The sequence below is a fragment of the Antrostomus carolinensis genome, unplaced genomic scaffold (genome assembly GCF_000700745.2).
Source record: "Antrostomus carolinensis isolate BGI_N321 unplaced genomic scaffold, ASM70074v2 scaffold12971, whole genome shotgun sequence".
In the NCBI taxonomy this organism is placed as follows: domain Eukaryota; kingdom Metazoa; phylum Chordata; class Aves; order Caprimulgiformes; family Caprimulgidae; genus Antrostomus; species Antrostomus carolinensis.
In genome coordinates this window covers 1,155-20,073 of record NW_010296358.1, presented here as the reverse complement: position 1 = coordinate 20,073, position 18,919 = coordinate 1,155, and the positions used below count along the sequence as shown (strand labels likewise).

General features: G+C 38.0%; 1 protein-coding gene across 1 annotated transcript in view; it reads right to left on the bottom strand.

Annotated features, from left to right (window-relative positions):
• Nucleotides 1–4,629: 4,629 nt before the first annotated feature.
• The window catches only part of MTMR12 (myotubularin related protein 12), a gene marked incomplete at its 5' end in the record, with an annotated part of 14,400 nt that continues 110 nt past the window's right edge, over nucleotides 4,630–18,919 (bottom strand). Inside the window, 9 exons of the mRNA XM_010178254.1 lie at nucleotides 4,630–5,336; nucleotides 6,194–6,355; nucleotides 7,306–7,473; nucleotides 8,833–9,005; nucleotides 10,074–10,144; nucleotides 11,809–11,887; nucleotides 14,745–14,869; nucleotides 17,014–17,120; nucleotides 17,677–17,684. Of these exons, the coding sequence (XP_010176556.1) occupies nucleotides 4,761–5,336; nucleotides 6,194–6,355; nucleotides 7,306–7,473; nucleotides 8,833–9,005; nucleotides 10,074–10,144; nucleotides 11,809–11,887; nucleotides 14,745–14,869; nucleotides 17,014–17,120; nucleotides 17,677–17,684 (1,469 nt within the window). The remainder of the gene's footprint in view (nucleotides 5,337–6,193; nucleotides 6,356–7,305; nucleotides 7,474–8,832; nucleotides 9,006–10,073; nucleotides 10,145–11,808; nucleotides 11,888–14,744; nucleotides 14,870–17,013; nucleotides 17,121–17,676; nucleotides 17,685–18,919) is intronic.

The window sequence follows — 18,919 nt, the reverse complement described above, 5'->3', positions numbered from 1 at the left end:
CAGATTTGAATCACGCCTGAGCTGCAGTTACAGGGGTTTTAATTTCATTCTCTCACCCTGATTTGCTTAGTAACCACACAGAGCGCAGCTCATCAGTTTCCTCTCCAGTCACCTGCACCGAAACTTTGGAAACTAGTAGATAATTCTGGTCATTTTTGACAGAAATAGATTTCAGAAGTTACTAGATTCCAACAGGCAGTCTGAAGACAATATGGCCTGGCCACATCACATCATGTCCATTTACTTGGTCCCCCAGGAACCAAGAATTTGGCTTGCCCATAAAGTCAGTAGCAATGACAAAGCTATTAACTGCTCATACAGCACGTGGCTCAATAACAGAGAGATGGATGGAGGGAGACTGAAGGTGCTATGGTAAGAGCAAGGGTAGGAAATGCCAGAAGGATGAAGTTGAGGGAACCATGGTATGGCCAGACAAGACAATTCCATGGGAAATCAGTCCTCATAGTTCTGCTGTTCACAAAAAAATAATAAAAAAAAAAAGTAAAAAAAAATATTTTAACAAATGCACTTTCTTGGTATATATTACCTGCCTGCTTTAAGCATCCAGACATAACATTAAGGGATGTACCTCTTTTGTTTTATTTACTGCTAAAGTAAATAACCGAGAAACCAAATGCTTGCTGGAAATGGAGTAACGTGCTGCAGTTGAGCAACAGTGTTTACTGTTCCATAGGGTTTCCACATGAGGACAAGGTTTCATAGTAGTCCAAGACCTGGCAGCATCAAGCATCCCTTGCCCATGCAAACTCTTGCCAAGATGTCAGCAGTCCTCTATCAATACTTTCTCAGTGCTGAGTCAAACTTACCTCCCAAGCAAGCCTCTCTGTGACTCAGCCTCTGCTACGTTCTTCTAACACAGCCCGCACAACCCCCATTTCTACTGCTTTTGTATTCAGTGTGGAGGTGCCCTCCCCACAAAATTGTTTCTCCAGCTCAAACATCAGGTAGACTCACCTTCTGTGTCCACTCCTTTCCAAGATAATCTACTATTCCACCATGTAAGAGTTCTGCCATTCTGCAAATGCTGACAAAAAGCATTTGTCACAAGATAACTTTACTATAAACCAAGATAAAGGAGCTGAGCCCCTGACAAGGGTTTTGCCCCTCCCACCACTGAATTCAACCTGGAAAAGCCTATATAGTTCTGTATATAGAATGCTCTTTTTAGACTCAGAGTTCACTAATCCATCTCCTCCCTGTCCCAGAAAATGAAGTCCATCCCACATAATTTCTAGAGTTTTATGCAAAACCTATCTCTTTTCGAGAGAGTACCAGGCAGTAAATACTCCATATGAAGTTTCAAGACAAAGATTAGAATGAAGGTAGCCTCTGGTGTGACAAAACTAATCCAGCATAAGACATCTAGAGCAGAAAGTACTCTACTGCCTCCTGAAGAAGTTATGTTTCCATGCTTTGAGCACGAATGGGAAGTTTTAACTGGAGCAAGAGATGAGGAGGCCAAGTTGGCTGTAAGTACATTTGCAGAACACGTTTACATTCCAACATAGAGTACATCAATAGCTGAACATTTTCACTAGTGAACACAGTCTTAAATCAAAGCCAACTGGTCAAAGTGCAGGCACTGATCTATAGAAGGTGTGGGTGAGACAGAGGCGCACCTTATGTTACAACGTGACCCAGCACTTCACAGCCGCTGCATAAGCTGTTACCGTATGTCACTCCAAGAACAAATCTGTCGCAGGCTCGCAACATTCTCTTTAAGATTAAACACCCAAAGTGGCATGATTTTGAATGTGTGATTTGCACTAGTGCTGGTTTTGTACAGAAACTAGTAGTATGTAATATCTGGAAAAAAATCTGAAGCTTTTAATTTGAACGCTACAGGTTACTGTGTCCACCTCTCAATCCATGCTAAATACACATTTGGTTTGAGAAATACTTCACAGTAGTGATTTCAAGAAGTTGCTTACTTTAACACTGTAAGAACAATATTTCCCCTTGAAAGGGGGGAAGACAAGTACATTGCTAAGACCAACATAAACAATATTTAATAAAGCCCCAAATACTGACATTCAGCAGACACTTTCTAGGCCACTTCAGCGACTTTCCATAGTCATCCTACCACACTGCCTTGAACTTTCCTCTTTCCTCAGCTGACAGCACCTCTTCAGTAAGTACAACCAGGTCAAAACTGCACAGCTGCCTCCCTCTAAGTGTCTGTAAATACCCAGCATGTAACTAAAAAAGCCTTGTCACTGCCGATTGTCAAGTTTGCTGTGATTAAAAGCATAATTTGCAAAATATGACCTTAAACATATATTCTCATTTCAAGACAAATATGTCAAAGTATATTTTATTGATGCTATCCAAACAGCCCGCTAGAGAGAAATGACAGTATTAAAAAAACCCCAAAATTGTAAAGCTTCTAGCTTGCATTCAGTGTAAAAACTTGGAGGTATAAACAGAAGCCTGGAGTAAAAATATTAAGTACATTTCCAACCCCACAGTGCAGAAAACCAATAACAATGCTATTTAATCTACATTAGAAGTGTTCCCATGTTCAATTCCACATATATGTTTCTCTTCTATATAAACTTCTGATAACTTATGTACAAATAAGATGTCCAACATCTGTTCTTTAATATAAATATGTAATCTTCATGACTGAAACATTACAACAGTTTGATCAAAAGCATAGAAAAATCCATTTAATTTTTTTTTTTAATGACAGTGTTTAAAAAGAATCCTTGAACCCAAATGACCTTAGAATTATAGCTATTTCTTTGTCATAAAAATGCATTGCTCATTCAACATGCAAAGTATTATTGCATACATGAGTCACTTGAACTAAATCATAAAGTCTGAAGGATATGTGCTGGACAGCCTATTCTAGCAACTGCTAGCTGTAAGATCATATGTATAAAAGAAGAAAGCATAAGTACTATTGTATTTTTAAATAAAATGCTACAAACTCAAGTATTGTCCTCACACTAAGACTTAAGGCAATCAAGAGTTGGGAAGCTTCAGTTTCACAGAATCAAAGAATGGTGGGGGTTGGAAGGGACCTCTGGAGATCAATCCAGTCCAACCCCCCTGCCAAAGCAGGGTCCCTACACCAGGTTGCACAGGAAGACATCCAGGCAGGTTTGGACCATCTCCAGAGAAGGAGACTCCACACCCTCTCTGGGCAGCCTGTCCCAGTGCTCCATCACCCTTATAGTAAAGAAGTTTTTCCTTAGGTCTGTATGGAACTGTTTGGCATAGTTATATAAAGCTCTCCCCTTTTCTCCATTAATACATTTATTTTAACATATTATAATTTATGTTTAGAGAACTGCTGATAAATTTTTGCTATAATACAACTCAGTGTGAAGTAAATAATCAGTAACCTAGTTTAATATCCCCAATTACACTGAGCTGAGGTAATTAAGCAACAGTTTACCAGCACGGATTTCTAAACTGGTATAAGAATAGAGTAAATATTCAATGTTGACCCTCTCAGTGTAACTGATTTTGACTTGCATCCATTCTTGGAGTATTCTAGAATTTAAGGGTTCAAAATAGATTTGACAGTCAAATAATACAAACTTTACAAAGGACGATTATTTGCAGTAAAAATACTTCCTATATAAGCATACACACAGTAGATTAAAGTCAACAGGCATTTCTTTATGGCTTTTTTCACTGAGGTACTGTTACAACATCCAGCAACAGGATGCGAGTGTTCATGTAGTATGAACGCCACATTCATAAGCTGTACCACCAACTCATGACAAGTGGCAACTGACTGCAAATCCAGCTTCACTGCAGGATTACAGAAAAAGTCTTCCCTTCTACTTGGAGGGTCTCAGTGCAAGCTACAGAAAGCCTCAAAGGCAACTGGCATAAATGGGGAAAGGCAAAATGAAAGTCTCACTCTATTAAAAGGAGAAAAAAAATACTCATTGCAAATTGGAATCTCTTACAACTAACAGCAAACATATGAGGCTTAATATTGCAAGGCAGCAAGGGACACAGCAGCCACAGTAAGACTTGAAATGTGTAGTTAAACTCTTGCATCTGATCCTTCAGCTAAGTGCGTGCACAGGCTTAAAGCAGCCAAGCTGCTATTGTAACGCCATACAAGGTGAAGTGCTGCAAGCCAAAGACTGAACACTCTCAGAAAAGATGATGTTAACGAGCACATGACTTCAGTTGATGCCACAAGAGACAGAAATCCCCTGGTAACCACAATTTTATTCCTCAGCTCTAAAAAGCTTATTTGTGAATGCAGATTTAGCTGCACCTTTCCCTGTTTATTTTGTATGAGGGGAAAATGCAGATGTATTCAGTTTGTAGTCACAGTACTTTCAATGCTAGTACTCTTAGCATAAGGGGAAGAGGTTTTATGTTAAGATAGTGTGTGTTGCTGTATGTATCTATTCAGTATTCCACCTTTACATCAGAAAACAATGGGGTTGTGTTGTTTCTTTTTTAAGCAAAGTGGCCATATGGCTACTGCAGCCTCGACTTCTGTTTTTATTACACCTATGCTAAAAACGTGTTTCTGCAATTAATACTGTTAGAGTGACATGGGAGTTCAAAATATACTCAGTTAATTATGGCAACTAGTTCTTTTAAACCAAGTTTGTTTTGATTATTTTTTTTTTTAAACTCCACAAACCCATTTAACAGGCTGCAGAGGCTTGGATGCGTGAGTTCTTTATATGAGGATACAACACAACATTTAAAACTCAGAGCTTAGCCACATACAAGTCATACTTTAATTTATATACACTTTATGACATATCACCACTTAGATCAACAAATTCATCATCCCTCTTGACCAAGTCATCTTCATCTTCCAAATCTTTCCAGGTGCTAGTGGGTAAAGCTGGTTTGATAGACTGTCTCTGAAGCAAAGCAAATGGAAATAGGGATGACAAACGGGCAGAATTTCTCAGCAGTGGAACAGAATGTACACCTCCAGAAACAGCTTGACTATGTTGTTCATCCATTTTCACCTGCAAGCTTTGCACTTCCTCCATCAAGTCCAAAATCTTGGCAGCTGTGGCTATTGTACCACCACCATGAAGCTGGGCCTCAGGAATCCACCGTAAATACCGTTGTGCCCAGACTTTGATTTCAGGGCCATCGATGCGAGGTAACAGAAGACCGTGATAGTCAACAGGTTTACTATGCCAGCTGTCATAAAATTCCCTGAAGCTATTAGGAGGTTCATCTGAAGAATTTATGAACTTGCCAATTCTTTTACCCAGAATGTTTTTAATTAAATGATCTGTTTCCTCTCTGAAAAATCCTCTCTTTGTGGAAGATTTTGTTTGTGTCAATGGCAAAGAAAGTTGCCGTTGATGCTTTAAGAGGAAAGAAAAGAAAAATATACTGAGATAAATATTTATGGGAATTTGGAAAACATCTTAAGAGGATGAAAAACATAACCTGTATTCAGAAAATACAAGCAACGAAGTCACTTGAACACAGTCACTGCTTTGCTGGATAGTCTAAAACTGTTACTCTTCAATGGCTAATACACCAAATACTTCACACAGCATACTTGGTATTCCCAGATACCTTCCCTGCACTCTAACTATAGACGTGAAGGAACAATGAAAAAAAATGTTTTTCTTTGAAAAAGGAGAATGCTTTGTGTACATTCAAGTATTACAGACTTTCACGTTTAGTTTAAGCTAGCTACACAAATCATTGCATTTGTTGGTGGTGGTCACTCTTCCCCTCCCTCCAAGGTACACAGACACACTCTAATTACACTCAGACAAAATTAGGGAAGCAAGTATAAACCTGCTATGTTTTTCAGTTAGATACTCCATGGAACAGCAAAACTAACTCACTTCAAGCACATCAGTGCAACTCACCTGGATGTTAAGTCCCATGAGTTATCACCACTATTACTTCATTGCTATACTTAGACTGCAGGGAAGGTACCTGTGAATATTAAATATACTAACTCTTCAAAAAAGTATGAAGAAAATACCCCTAAATTAACAGCTACACGCAGTAGCTGTAATACAGTTAATTACAACTGAGGTGGGTGAAAATTGCACTCTTAATACCCAGGTGAGTCTGAGGTGTACATGTGTTTTGTCAATTAAAAAGCTTGCACCAATACTTCCACTGTAAGAATATCTGAAATACGAGTTGTGCAAAATATTTTTATTATTTAAAAAGAGTAGTTAAGCAGCACGTATCTTACTTTGAATCGTGCAGTTTTCCGTTGACTTTTATCTGGTTTTGGCTTCTCTGCATACAGAGGGTTGTTCAGGAAAGCCTGGGCCTTGGGGTCAAACTGCACAGACCAGTCCCACACAGTGAGAAATCTGAAAGGGCCGCTTTGTGTCTTGAGGCTTTCACCACTCTGCCAAAACAAACAGGTCACAATTAATACTGCTGGAAAGGAGCTCTGAGCAAGTCAAGGTGAAATTAAGAAACTGCCTCTTCTGTGAAGAGGCCACAGAATTGCAACACCACTCATGATTTCTATGCATTCAATAGCTGAACAACATTATTAAATCCAAGTCACTACAGAAACAAAGGCTATCTATATACTTTTCCCTGTATCTTCAGAAAGTGCTTAATCCACCAGTGAAATCAGAAAGCACCAAGAATGCCTTTCCCGGGTGAAAATAAGATTATTTAATCTGAGAGGAAAAAAAAAAGTTTTGAAAATTGAACAGGAGATAGACACTTGACTTGTTCAAACGCAGGGGGTTAGGATTATGGAAGAAACTTCTCCGAACTTCAAAAGTTAACTGCAGTTATGCAGTGCTACCATTTTAAGTTTTATGATCAATGCTTCATTTATATGAAAGACTGATTTTTTTTCTTTTTTTTTTTTTTTTTTTTTACTCTCTGAGGCCTTGCAGAGCGTACTCTCATTGCTTCCACCTTCTTAGGCTAGAGAAAAGCGTGAACAAAAATGTAAACCAACATTCAGGAAATGTTGATTTTGAAATACAACAGAAAATACTATACAAGAATTTTGTAGATCATTTATTCTGCAGGACAGCAGGATATTCCTCTTAGGTTAAGAAGCTCAATTTTCACTGAAGAGCAATAATCATGAACCCATAGCCACACATTAGAAAGAACATACTCCTGAGTTATTTTCCTTTTGTCATCATAAACTCTTAAGTCCTGAACTTGACTGCTGACACCCAAAGCTGCACTCATTCACCCTTCACGGCACCACCCTTCACATAAGTATGCAAAAACATGCTGCTAGGGAATTATTTTTTTGAGTATCCCTCATTTGTTGGTCAAACCTGTTCTCCAACACATTGCATCCGCAAAGTAACAAACCCTTACCGTATTAGTGTCTTTTTGATGTTGCGAGTTGAAGAAGAAAGTGCTAAAAATAGGCACATAGAGGCTGTCTGACAAGACAGTTAAGTAAGTTTCTGTGAACTCAAATGCTGGAGGATACTGTTGTACCAACTGCCAAACACAATTTAGCAGAAGCAGAAAAACAGGAGCCTGAGTAGAGAAAACACTGCATCAGTTTCAGAAAAAAAAATGTTCCTTCACGCAGACTATTTATTTTACAGTATTCAGTGTCTCCACATACAAAGCTTAATGAAAGCAATCTGGTTAACTACAGAACTACTGAGCATCAGCTGAAGTCTGAAGTATCACCTGAGCTACCTTTGGCCATTGTTGACAGATGAGATGAACACTTCCTAACCTGAATTTGCACATATTAACTTGCTATGGAAGTTGTTGCTATGCAGCGGTCCTGTTTTGGCTGGGACAGGGTTGGTTTTCTTCCTAGTAGCTGGTACAGTGCTGTATTTTGGATTTAGTATGAGAATAAAATTGATAAACACACTGATGCTTTAGTTGTTGCAAAGTAGTCCTGAAGTCAAGGATTTTTCAGCTTCCCATGCTCTGCAAGCAGGCAGGTGCACAAGAAGCTGGGAGAGAGCATGTCCAGGACAGCTGACCCGAACTATCCAAAAGGATACTCCATACCACAGGATGTCATGCTCCGCATATAAACTGGGAGGAGTTGGCTAGTAGGGGGTGATCACTGCTTGGGGACCAGTTGAGCATTGGTCAGCAGGTGGTGAATAATTGCATTGTGCATCACTTCCCCCCCCCACCTTGGGTTTTATTTCTCTGCTTGTTATCTTCCTCTTGATTACAATTATTATAATTTATTTTACTTCTATTATTAAACTTTTCTTATCTCAACCATGAGTTTTTGTGGGTTTTTTTCCCTTGATTCTCCTTCCCATCCCACTGGCAGTGGGCAGGAGTGAACAAGCAGCTGTGTGGTGCTTAATTGCCAGCTGGTGTTAAACTGTGACAGCAGCCTTTTAAAGCTGGCAAAGCAGAACTAGTTTATTGCAATTATTTATCAGAACTAGTCTGTTTACACTTATGATTTCCATCCTGTATAGTATTCTGACCTATTCCCAAAATATAAACAGAGATGGAGAGGTGAGACTGCAACAGTTAGTAATACAGTATAAAGTTACACTCTAGATGTGATAAGAACAGGAAATTCACTTGAGTTATTTCTATGGACACCACTATCATTTAACACAGTTTAAAATGACATGAGATACATATACATGTCTTTCAAAAGACTCCAGGACTGAATTGAAAACTTTCCATTTGTTCTCTTTAGTTACAAAGATATTGCTGAACTCTAAACAGCAAAAATAGTGACACTGTACAAAACATCAACCCATAAAATGAAACATAAAATTAAAAGAGTAAATGGAGCTTCTGGACTGACATCTAAATCCCTCCTTATGCCAAGTAAACTTGTAAATAGTAAGGAAAGTAAAAAAACCTAATCAACCAAACAAAAAAACCCCCAAAACATACCTCCTCTTTGTCACTTTTATGTAAGTGGTTACAACGATCCAAAAAGCCATGTCCTCCAATTACCCACTCCTTTTGAATAAGGCTCTGAAACCCTGACTTTGTTCTGCTGTAGGAATCCATCATCACTTGAACCAGACTAGAGATTACACAGCACAGATCAGTAGCGGTCTCTTCTACAGAACAGAAGAAAAACCACATGGTCTACTAAGTCATTCCTAAAACTTTGGGTAAGAAAGCAAAGTATTGCTAGCTTCACATAAACAAAATTGTATTTCAAGATCAGAGAAGCACACAATTTCTTGCAAGTGTTTTAGCGTAAGAGAAGTTAACCCACGTTTCCAATACTTCCCTTTATAAAAGGGTAAGGTTTCACTCATGCTAGGATAATACTCTGACAATAAAATCTGCAAAAACCAAGCTTTTACTACTATAACTTTGATGCCTACACCCTTCAGTGTCCCACAACATACATACTGTCCCTCCTACTCTATGCTACCCCACAGCAGCTATCTGCCCTAACTCTTTCTATCCTGCGTGCATCTTTTCGCAAGGTGTGAAATTGCCTCATGAAGAAGTGCAACATGCGTTCTTCACCCTTCAGGTGCCTTCTAGAAACATCTCTTCCCCATGCTAGGTTTCTCAAATGGCAGTGTGTGGAAAAAATCCAACTAAATTAATGACCCAAAAATAGCTTAATGGTTAACATTAAATTTAGCTTTCCATGGGATTACTTTACTCAATCTAGGAAAACAAACTGCTCAAGATGTGTACAATAAGTGTATTCTTTCATGTCTTTTTAATAAAGAGACTAGGTAGTATTCAGTGTGTATCTAGAACATAAAAACGTCCTTTTAGAAAGTTTTCATGCTCCCTGTTCTTTGTGTAGGTGTGTCCTCCCACGCCCTTAAAGTAACAGCAAGAAGTCTAGGAGACCTTTAATAAAATAAGTAAGGAAACAAGAATACATAAACAAGAAGTAGCACGACTCTCCTGCCAATTTATCATCAATTTCTCATTCACAGCTTATTTCTCTTAGCCTGGAACTATGCTTACTGTGGGTTTTTTTTAACTACAGGAAGCATTTCCAGGAGCGTGAAATGTTCAGGTGTCCGGTACTTTGAGTACTCTATGAATTTCACCAGTCTCTACCATAAATATAAACTTACAGCTTAAGCTACATCCAAAGAAATTAAAAAGAAATTTTTTAAAAAATATATAGGATAATCTCATTATAGTCTTACCTATAAGGAGAACGTTTGTATGTTGTCTTTCCAGATACTCAGCAACCTCTATTGCTTTCTTCAAGACTCGCCTGTTGTGGTACAGGAAAAGATAAGTGAACATTTTCGCAGCATTTTTACAATTAAGTTTCTTACATTAGTTTCCCCTAAAAGGGGTCAGAATGTCATACTACTGAAACTTGACTAATCCTTTAAAACAACAAAAACAATGCTCAACTTGTATAAATGAAGAACTGTTTAGCCTCAAGAGTGAAATTTCAAGAGGTATCTTTATTTGGCCATTGGTCACGCACTTCCAGTTGTTATCTTTGTGTATCTGTAATACAATACTTCATTCTGGATCAATAGCAGCCGTTACACACACACGTTAAAGTATTATAATTGCTAAGTGCCAATCTTTATCCTGAAAAGAGTCAACATCACCACACTTATGTTCTAATATACTACATGTTACATTTCTCCCATAATCTGGTTTTAAGAAGCAGAGGGAAGGATCAGCAACCAGATCTTGTAAACATGCAGACAAAATTTATCCAGAGATTATCACTACAGAAGGAAGACTGAGTAGAATTAAAGATCACATAAAACCAGATGTAACGCTGTTTGTTTCTTGACCTAACTTTTCATAACATTAGTTATTTTCTGCAAAAGTTTGCACGCAAATTGGGATTCTTGCAACTGTTTAGGTCACTAATAGAAGCTGACAGTTTATTTCGTAAGTGTGGAGTTGTCAGATTCTTTGTTCTAACGTCTAGAATAGCTGAAAAGGCCTTCCTGTTAACTGCAAGAGCCAAGAACAGGCTGATCCAGGAAGCAACTGGATCCAAGTATGGAAATGACCAGCCTCAAAACAACACATGGATAAGAACTTGGGCTGGCATTTACTTGAAACTATTTGTAGTCTTGGTTATGTCAATGCATTTCACAACATATGATCTCTACTAGAACCTGTCATTCAACACACGTTTAAATTCTGCATTAAGAAATTAGTAACTATCAATATTTATTGACTGTTATTAAGACCAGAAAGAACTGTAGCTGACTGCAGAAGACTGCAGAAGCACTTCATGTTAACAAACTGACCACAGAACAAACTGGCAGACAGCAGAGCTGAAAACAAATAAACACCCTCAACATTGCACTGTAACAAGCCTCAAGTTAGCCAACACCATTCCAACACTTACTCACTGTGGACAGCTGAGAGAAGAAAAAAGAACTTGAGGAACAATCAGGAAAGGAAGGGGACAAAACTGAGAACAACTGTCATTTTATAAATCTTTGGTGGGCTAACATCTTGAATACTGCAGTTCATGCCGTCCTAAAGGATATTACAGAAGTAGAGAGTACAGAGAAGAAGGGCAAGGCTAGTCAGAGACACGGAATAGTTTCATGCAAGAAACAAACAGGATTCTTCAGTTTGGAAAGAAGGTGACTAAGTGCAGGGGGGAAATGACTGGATCTATAGTTTTAACAGGTTTCCTGGAAGAGTTGTAATTGGAATGATCTGCTGCTTCTCACATCCTTTACTGTGTGTGGCTTAATACAAACCTGCACTGTAAAAATACTGTCTCAAGTTGTAGAAATAAGATATATAAATGGAACTATAAGTTTCTCTGAATTTTCATTCCTACTGGAGGTGAAGAATGTCGTCATATTTCAAGAAACTATCTAGAAAACTCATTACAAATATACTTAACAACAATTTGAAACAGATACAGTTACAGATATAGCAAACCTGATTATCTCTAGCCAGTTTGTGCTTTCCAGTAATGAAAACCATTTCACATCAGTTACCCAGAAATCTGTACTGTTATCTGCAAAGAACAAAACAAAACAAAAATTGGTTTATTTGTATATACAGAAGGCTACTTAACAGCCATCCACTGTACTACTCTTCAGTTATGAACTGTTATAAAACAACCAATACTAATGAGTTAGTAAATCCTAATCACTGTTAAAGTCAACACTAACTAAATGAGGAAGTGAAATAGTCCTACAAATACCAGTCATATTTTATAGCACCACAGGTTTCTAGAAAAAAGTATGCTGTAGGATCACAGCAAACAAACCAAGTAAGTAAATCTGTTGACAAAATGGGAAGGAAAAGAAAAGAATTTTAATCAGAGCTAGTTCTTCCAACTTGACTCTAAAGCAAGATCTATATAAAGCTTAACATAAGGAGGCTAGATTTTGAAAGTCATTACTGTTAGAGCCAAAAACACTAATAGGTTTTAGAACGGGCTTACACTAATTTATGGGATGTAAGACTACCTGAAAAAAGGTTTTAAACCATTTTAACTGCAACTGAAGGGGCATTAAAATACATCAAAAAGGGAACAGCTAAGATAAACCAGGAGGCTAAGTACAATACCACAGTCATTAAACTGTGGTTTATGTGGTTTATTAAACTCATTAATTTCACTAGAATTTTTGTAGCTCATTAAACACAACCTAAATCTCTGTTGCTTTTATTTCTATCAAACCAGTATTCAGAAATCAGAAAGCTCTCGCAAACTGATATGGTCAATTAAAACCTGAATAAATCACCTTTCCCACGTAAGGCACAAACCTTGAAGCCTAAGATCTACAACAGTTCTACTATCGAGAAACAACGGAGATAGCACCACACTTCCTTCCTTCCCTATTCTCTCCCCAGTAGCTTCAGTTCTACATGTTTCTGTACAACTTCTTTTCACTTCCCAAAGTCTCTCCATTCGCTTCCAATGTTCACTTTCAACACATACTCACTTCTGTCTTGTTTTTTGCAGCTTGCATCTATGATTCTCAAGTGCACAGGCATTAATCTATTTTGTTCCTGTAGCTGTTCTGCCTCCATGCCTGCTCACGCCCCTCATTCTGTTCATTACACATTTAAAAAAAAAAAAAAAATTTTTTAAAAAAAAATCTTTCTTTCCCTGATTCATTTCACCCTGGCCATAGAAACTAGTTCTCCACAAAATAAAGCATTAGAATGCATCTTCAAAGTTCCCTAGTTAAGTTCTGTTCACATTAGATGTAGTTTTCTCCGTTTTTTTTCTCATTAACATCTTCATATTCACTTCCAACCTTTAAGTATGACACAATTTAATTACAATACTTCAAGTAAGACACCCTTTACTCTCCAGTTCACCCTCTTTCCATCTGAATTTTAGAATATTCCCTTGCACCCAAATCTCATGTTCCATTTAGCCTGCCATCACTATTTGAAAAATGTCTGTCCATTCTGAATTAAGGTAAAATTATAGTACCAATTTCTAGTCCTTCAAAACCACCCAAAACCCATGATACCAGGGAAAATACATTTCTGTCTTTTTTTCCTGTAAAAAAGACAGGCCTTCATCTACAGCAATAATTCCGCAACAAGTTACCTGAATGGTTCTCCTCAGACTGCTAGTGCATTATGCTACATTCAGTGAGTTATAGTCTATTAGCAAAGCTTATTTAAAAAGATGTAAGACAAAAACGCTTACTGGAATACAGTTTTAACATATTCCCTTTTGCCTCAAGTAATATAAGACAATGACACAATTACACCATTGAAATATGCAGTATTTCCTGAAAGATGTTAAATTACTAAAATTCAAGATCTGGCCTTTTTCCTATAGGAGGGTAAGTTACCAGAAACTACATTAAAATACAGGTAACTATTTTTAGGTTCTAAGATTCACCATGGATTTGACTGTGTATTCCGGACAAAATCCTCAGTATGAAACTCTCTCTTATGTATCTTAGACTTCTCTTCAGAGTGTCACTAAAATCTTTACTACATATTTACCAGACACCACTCATACTATTTGCAATCAGTATCAACTTGGCAGCAAAATGCCATGTATAAAACCAATAGGATTTGGATACTGTCTGCAGGATACACTGCAAATATGCAGTTCCCCAGTGATGATCAGTTCAGTTATGTCCAACATCAACAGCAACAGGTGAACTGCCCCAGCGTTCAGCATACCACCAGACAGAAGTTTTTGCAACATCTACCCTCATTATCTTCTAGAAGACCCACTGTTCAAAATGGCCCAGTGGCACACTGCACAGGTGCAAGGTGGTGTGGAGCTCTTTTCATGCCAAGAGTTGATGTCAAAGTACTGTTTCATGACAGCAAAACAGTTAAAGAGTCCCAGAAAAAAGTCTGGAAGCCTAGATTATACTTTCACATGGCTCTCATTTTTACTCCTTTCAAGTGGACTTGCTATTTACAGAAGTCATGACAGACTTTTAAGCAAGCTTACGCTTAGTATGTTCTGAGATGTGGCTAGTTTGTAACAAAAACTAAGGAAAAAATTCATTAGCATTTAAACTCAACTCTTGACATAGCACAAAGGCTTAAAAGGTTAACACTTAACATTCAATTTCAATGGATCACAGAAAATTGAAAAAATCTCTCCCATAAATTTAAATCCACTAATATTCAAACTCCAGTCCCTCTCGTTTAAAAGTCATTTTCAGATACTGTGACTGCTTGGCAAGAAGTAGTAAGTCTAAGAACTACAAATCTCCATTAACACACCAGTCTTAAGCACAGTCTTCAATTGCATATTTAAAAGTCTGCTTTCAACCACTGTCAAAAGCAAGACAAGGATTGCATTCATAAGACATAAAACAGCACTGTCATGCTTTGCATCTCAGTCACTTTAGAGACAAAAAGACTGAAGTTTCACTTACCTATCAAAAACAGCTGTTTAAATCTTGTGTATGCAGTCTGGATATCTTGCAGAGATGGAAGGCTGCTTGACAAGTCATCTGTCTTCAGGAGTTCATAGGGAGGTTTGCTAATTGTCTTATAGATTCTAAATCAAATCAAAGAGATTAAAGCCTTCTGCTTCAGAAGTCAAATAATGCACCAAATATTATCTCTGAAGACAAAGTTAACAGGCATGGTTTGGGAAACAGCTGTAAGATGAAAAGATATACACCCTGGAAAGCTAATAGCCTCCATGCATTTTTAAATACTGGCTGAAAGCTTGCCTACAAGCTTATGACAAGTTTTGCTGCTCTTAACCATTACACCAATAAAATTATATTTGTGCAGTTACAAATTTGCAAGCATTACTTGATTTTTACTACTGCTTCTTTAGTCTTTTCTTCACTCCACTAGTAGGCTATATAGAGATGAATCCAGAAAAAGACAGACAGAAACACACAAGCCTCCCAGGTGATACCACTTTTCTTGACTTTTACCAGCCAAATTACATTCTGATTACCTAGGTGCCAGGTCTGCTAATGAAACACACGAGTAAAAGAAAGAAGAAACTATTTGGACTCAAACAAGACAGTCAGTCTGCCTTGTACTTCCCTACATATCTGCTATTTTTTCCCCTAGGAGGAGAGGAAAAAAATATCAGGCCAGATGAAACTTTGGTTTGGATCCAGAATGTCTCCTCTCATCCAGAGGAGACAGGTTCCAGAGGTCAGATGAACATCAGCTTGGTAAATACCTCTGTTGTCATGCTGGCTTTTTATTGTCAAGATTTGGGAAAAGCTGCTCTAGCTCATACTTGAGGAGTGAAGCCTTGCAGGCACTTGCCCAGACAGGACAGAATACTTTGTTTCCTGTATGTCATAGCACAGAAGCCTGCTTTCAGTGAGAACTACAGGGGTCCACATCAGAAATGCAGGTTAGTAGACCTACTGGAAGATGCACCAGATAAATGACTGTGTTCCCTCCGATCTCTTATCAGTTACAACGCTTCTTCCAAATGGAAGCAAACAATTTGTGCTAGAAGATCTGGCTCTAAACAACTTTTTCAATACAAGAAGCTGTTAATTGTAAACATCTGCTATGTGCTTGCTTTCAGACTACTATTACAATGGCATTTACTACACCCTTATGGAAAATTTGTAGATATATTTTTAAATATTAGTGGTTAACCACAAGTTCTCCATAGCAAAGCAAACCACCAATACTGCCCCAAGTCCAGACGGCCACAGATAAGAGATCAAAATTGTTACAGCTTAGTGCTAGTTTTACTTAACTTTCACAGTATGAAACAGCATTACAAAGAGTTGTAAGTCATATAAACTTCCCCATTCCAGAGGAGAAACTTTAGAGGAGCTGCAGGAAGGGTCAAAAGCCTTTCCCATGCAAGCATAATTAATTTGAAAAACAAAAGAGGTTTTAAGAGCCTTATCAAGTTATCTCCTGCTAATTCTGTGTGAATACCAGATTCTCCACCTATGAGGAGAAAGGAGCTAGCAGTGAAACAGTACAAACAGTACATACTAGCCTGATCTAACGGCTTACTGCTAAAAGAGAAGCTCTCTCCAGGACACCTAACAGGTTAAAAAAAGTCAGAAAAAAAGAGCAATAAGTCATTGCCATAACTGTCAGCCAGGCAGCTGTGCTCTCCCCCTTATGTTAACTGTGGCATTTTTCAGACTGCTGAGCTAATTCAGCTCACTAACTCAGCTGAAGAAGAGTGCTGTCGGCCATTGTATCTGAAAGTAGCAGTAGTGAACTGCTAGATTCTCTCAGTCATTTCAGGTAACTTCAGGGAAAGTCATTTAAGAATACATATCTATTTCTGAGAAGACAGTAGAGTTTAGAGAGATTTAAAACCTGGCTTGCAAATTAATGTTTAGAGATGGAGTCTAGACTTCACTTACTTGCAAACACAATTGAGCCCATCAGCTAATGATACTTTAAGATCTTCAGGCTTCGGTGCTGCTTTACCTAAAAACAAGCCAGTTCATACAGATATACATCCAATATATCTGTATTTCTGCAAATAAGCCTTCAGTGATGTTACAGTCCTGCACAACTGACTGATACTGTTAGGCCGAGGGCTTAAACCAATTCCACTACAGAAAAACTACTTTTAGATCTAGAATTTGTTTCCTGATGCATACAAGCTTAAAGATATAGCATATATGGAAAAAGAGAAGCAAGGTCCATACCAAGCAAAGTGTTGTGGACAGAATAGCTATTACTGACCCATCCAAGAAGGCTTTTTGCATTTGTGAAGTGCTGTCATCCTGTTCTTTGGGAAATGCAGACATTTTGAGAAGAGCAGCACCATTATGGCAAGACCAACACCAAATCTGCAGAAAAACATTTAGCAGGTGATAAAAATTGGTAAACTGTCCTGTACAAAGTATTTGCTTAGGTGATTGGGTGATTACAAGAAGTTTCTCTTTGCTGTGCTTTATTAAATTTTTGGTGTAGTCAACAAACCCACAAGTAGAAGCAAACTTTGACATCTGTACCAGCACTACATGCCTCAGTACACTGTGCTATCACTTGTGAATTTTAAGTTAAGCTTTATACAGGCACAGGGAAATATACAACGCCAGGTTGTATCAGAACATTACTATCTGAACTGTGCTCATACGTGAAAAAATTTATCAAAATATTTATGGCCAGATTATTTTGGAAGATACACCACAGCAAGATGGCTTTTGTAAGTAACTCCTATATAATAGCCATCAGTCTCTCCACACAAAAACAGCAGTGTTTTCCTTACAGTTCAGCCTTGAGAATTCACAGTAGCTACACTGTCACACCTTTCCATGTGAGCTACACATAAAGGGTCATCGAGGTAGATGAAATAAGATATTAAAGAAGAACTCCACAACTAAATCAGATTATGTAATTAACAGGTATTCCTTGTAGTAAGTCAGTCCTCAAAGCTTCTTACTTTCCTTCACACATAATTTCTTGACTGACACCTACTGCTTGAAGCTCTGAAGTTGATCTTTAAACCTGCTTTGAAACTGGGAGTCAGAATCATTTTCATCAATATTACACAAGTCAAATTAGGAAGTCAGAATTCTGCTACCAGTTTACAGTAGCCAAGAGGTGCACCTCAGAAGGATGAAGAAACCTCACAATTATAAAGAGTGTAAAAATTTACTATGTTGTCCTTTCACTGCCATTTCAAACTGATTTAATACGGGCCAGCTATTTTGACGGTAGTTCCCCAACAACGATTTGGAAATAATCAGAAGAGTTCTATAAGGCCTCTGAGCAATGCAACAAAAAATAATAATAATTAAAAAAAAAAAATCACTTGTTTCTGCATAACAGCCACTGTAGTATGTCCGGTGACTATCTGAGAAAAAGTGAACCAAACTATTTCAAACTTCACTACCTTGAAAGGACAAATTGGGCAGCACTGGAGCACACTGGGCAGCACATTGGGCAAAAAGGACAAGTTCAGCACTGTCTTCTCCAAAGACTGATAAATGTAAGAGCACAAAGTGAATATGGTTTTCCTTGTCAAACTTGATGGACGTGCAGCAACTAAGGTAAGACCTCATAAGTGAGGTTACTCTGCTCCATGTTTCCATCTACTCTGTCTCACTGGTTCTTAAACTCTAGTACGAAATAGGAAGCTAAAGCCATAGGGAGCAAAACAGTGTATTTTCTGTTGAGACTGGTAGAACTAGTTTTTCAGCTGGGCTACCTGGCTTTTTAAAAATGCTGCATCATCATAGCCATACTACTTACCAGTACCCAAGCTAGGCAACTGAGAGTATTCAACTGCATCTGCACATTCATGGTCTTCAATTCAATATCCAAATAGCATTTCAAGCTCATTTCTTGCCCCAGCTAGAAGCCAGTCAGTACTCAGTCTCATGAAAAACAGCTTGGTGGACAGACAGATGTATAGAATATGAAGACTATATGATATTAGACATCTGATATAAGTAAACAGGGGCTGTGGACTCCCATTTTGCTTTACACTGTTTAAGAGGAATATAGACTACTTTGAGCACTTCTTCCAGCATCTATTTCCCCTTCTATAGATGATTAGGTGTAAGTGTGAGCTGTTAAAAAAAAGTTTAAAAGTAATATGCAGTAATATCTGAAATGCTCATTGAAATTATGCCTTCTCAGT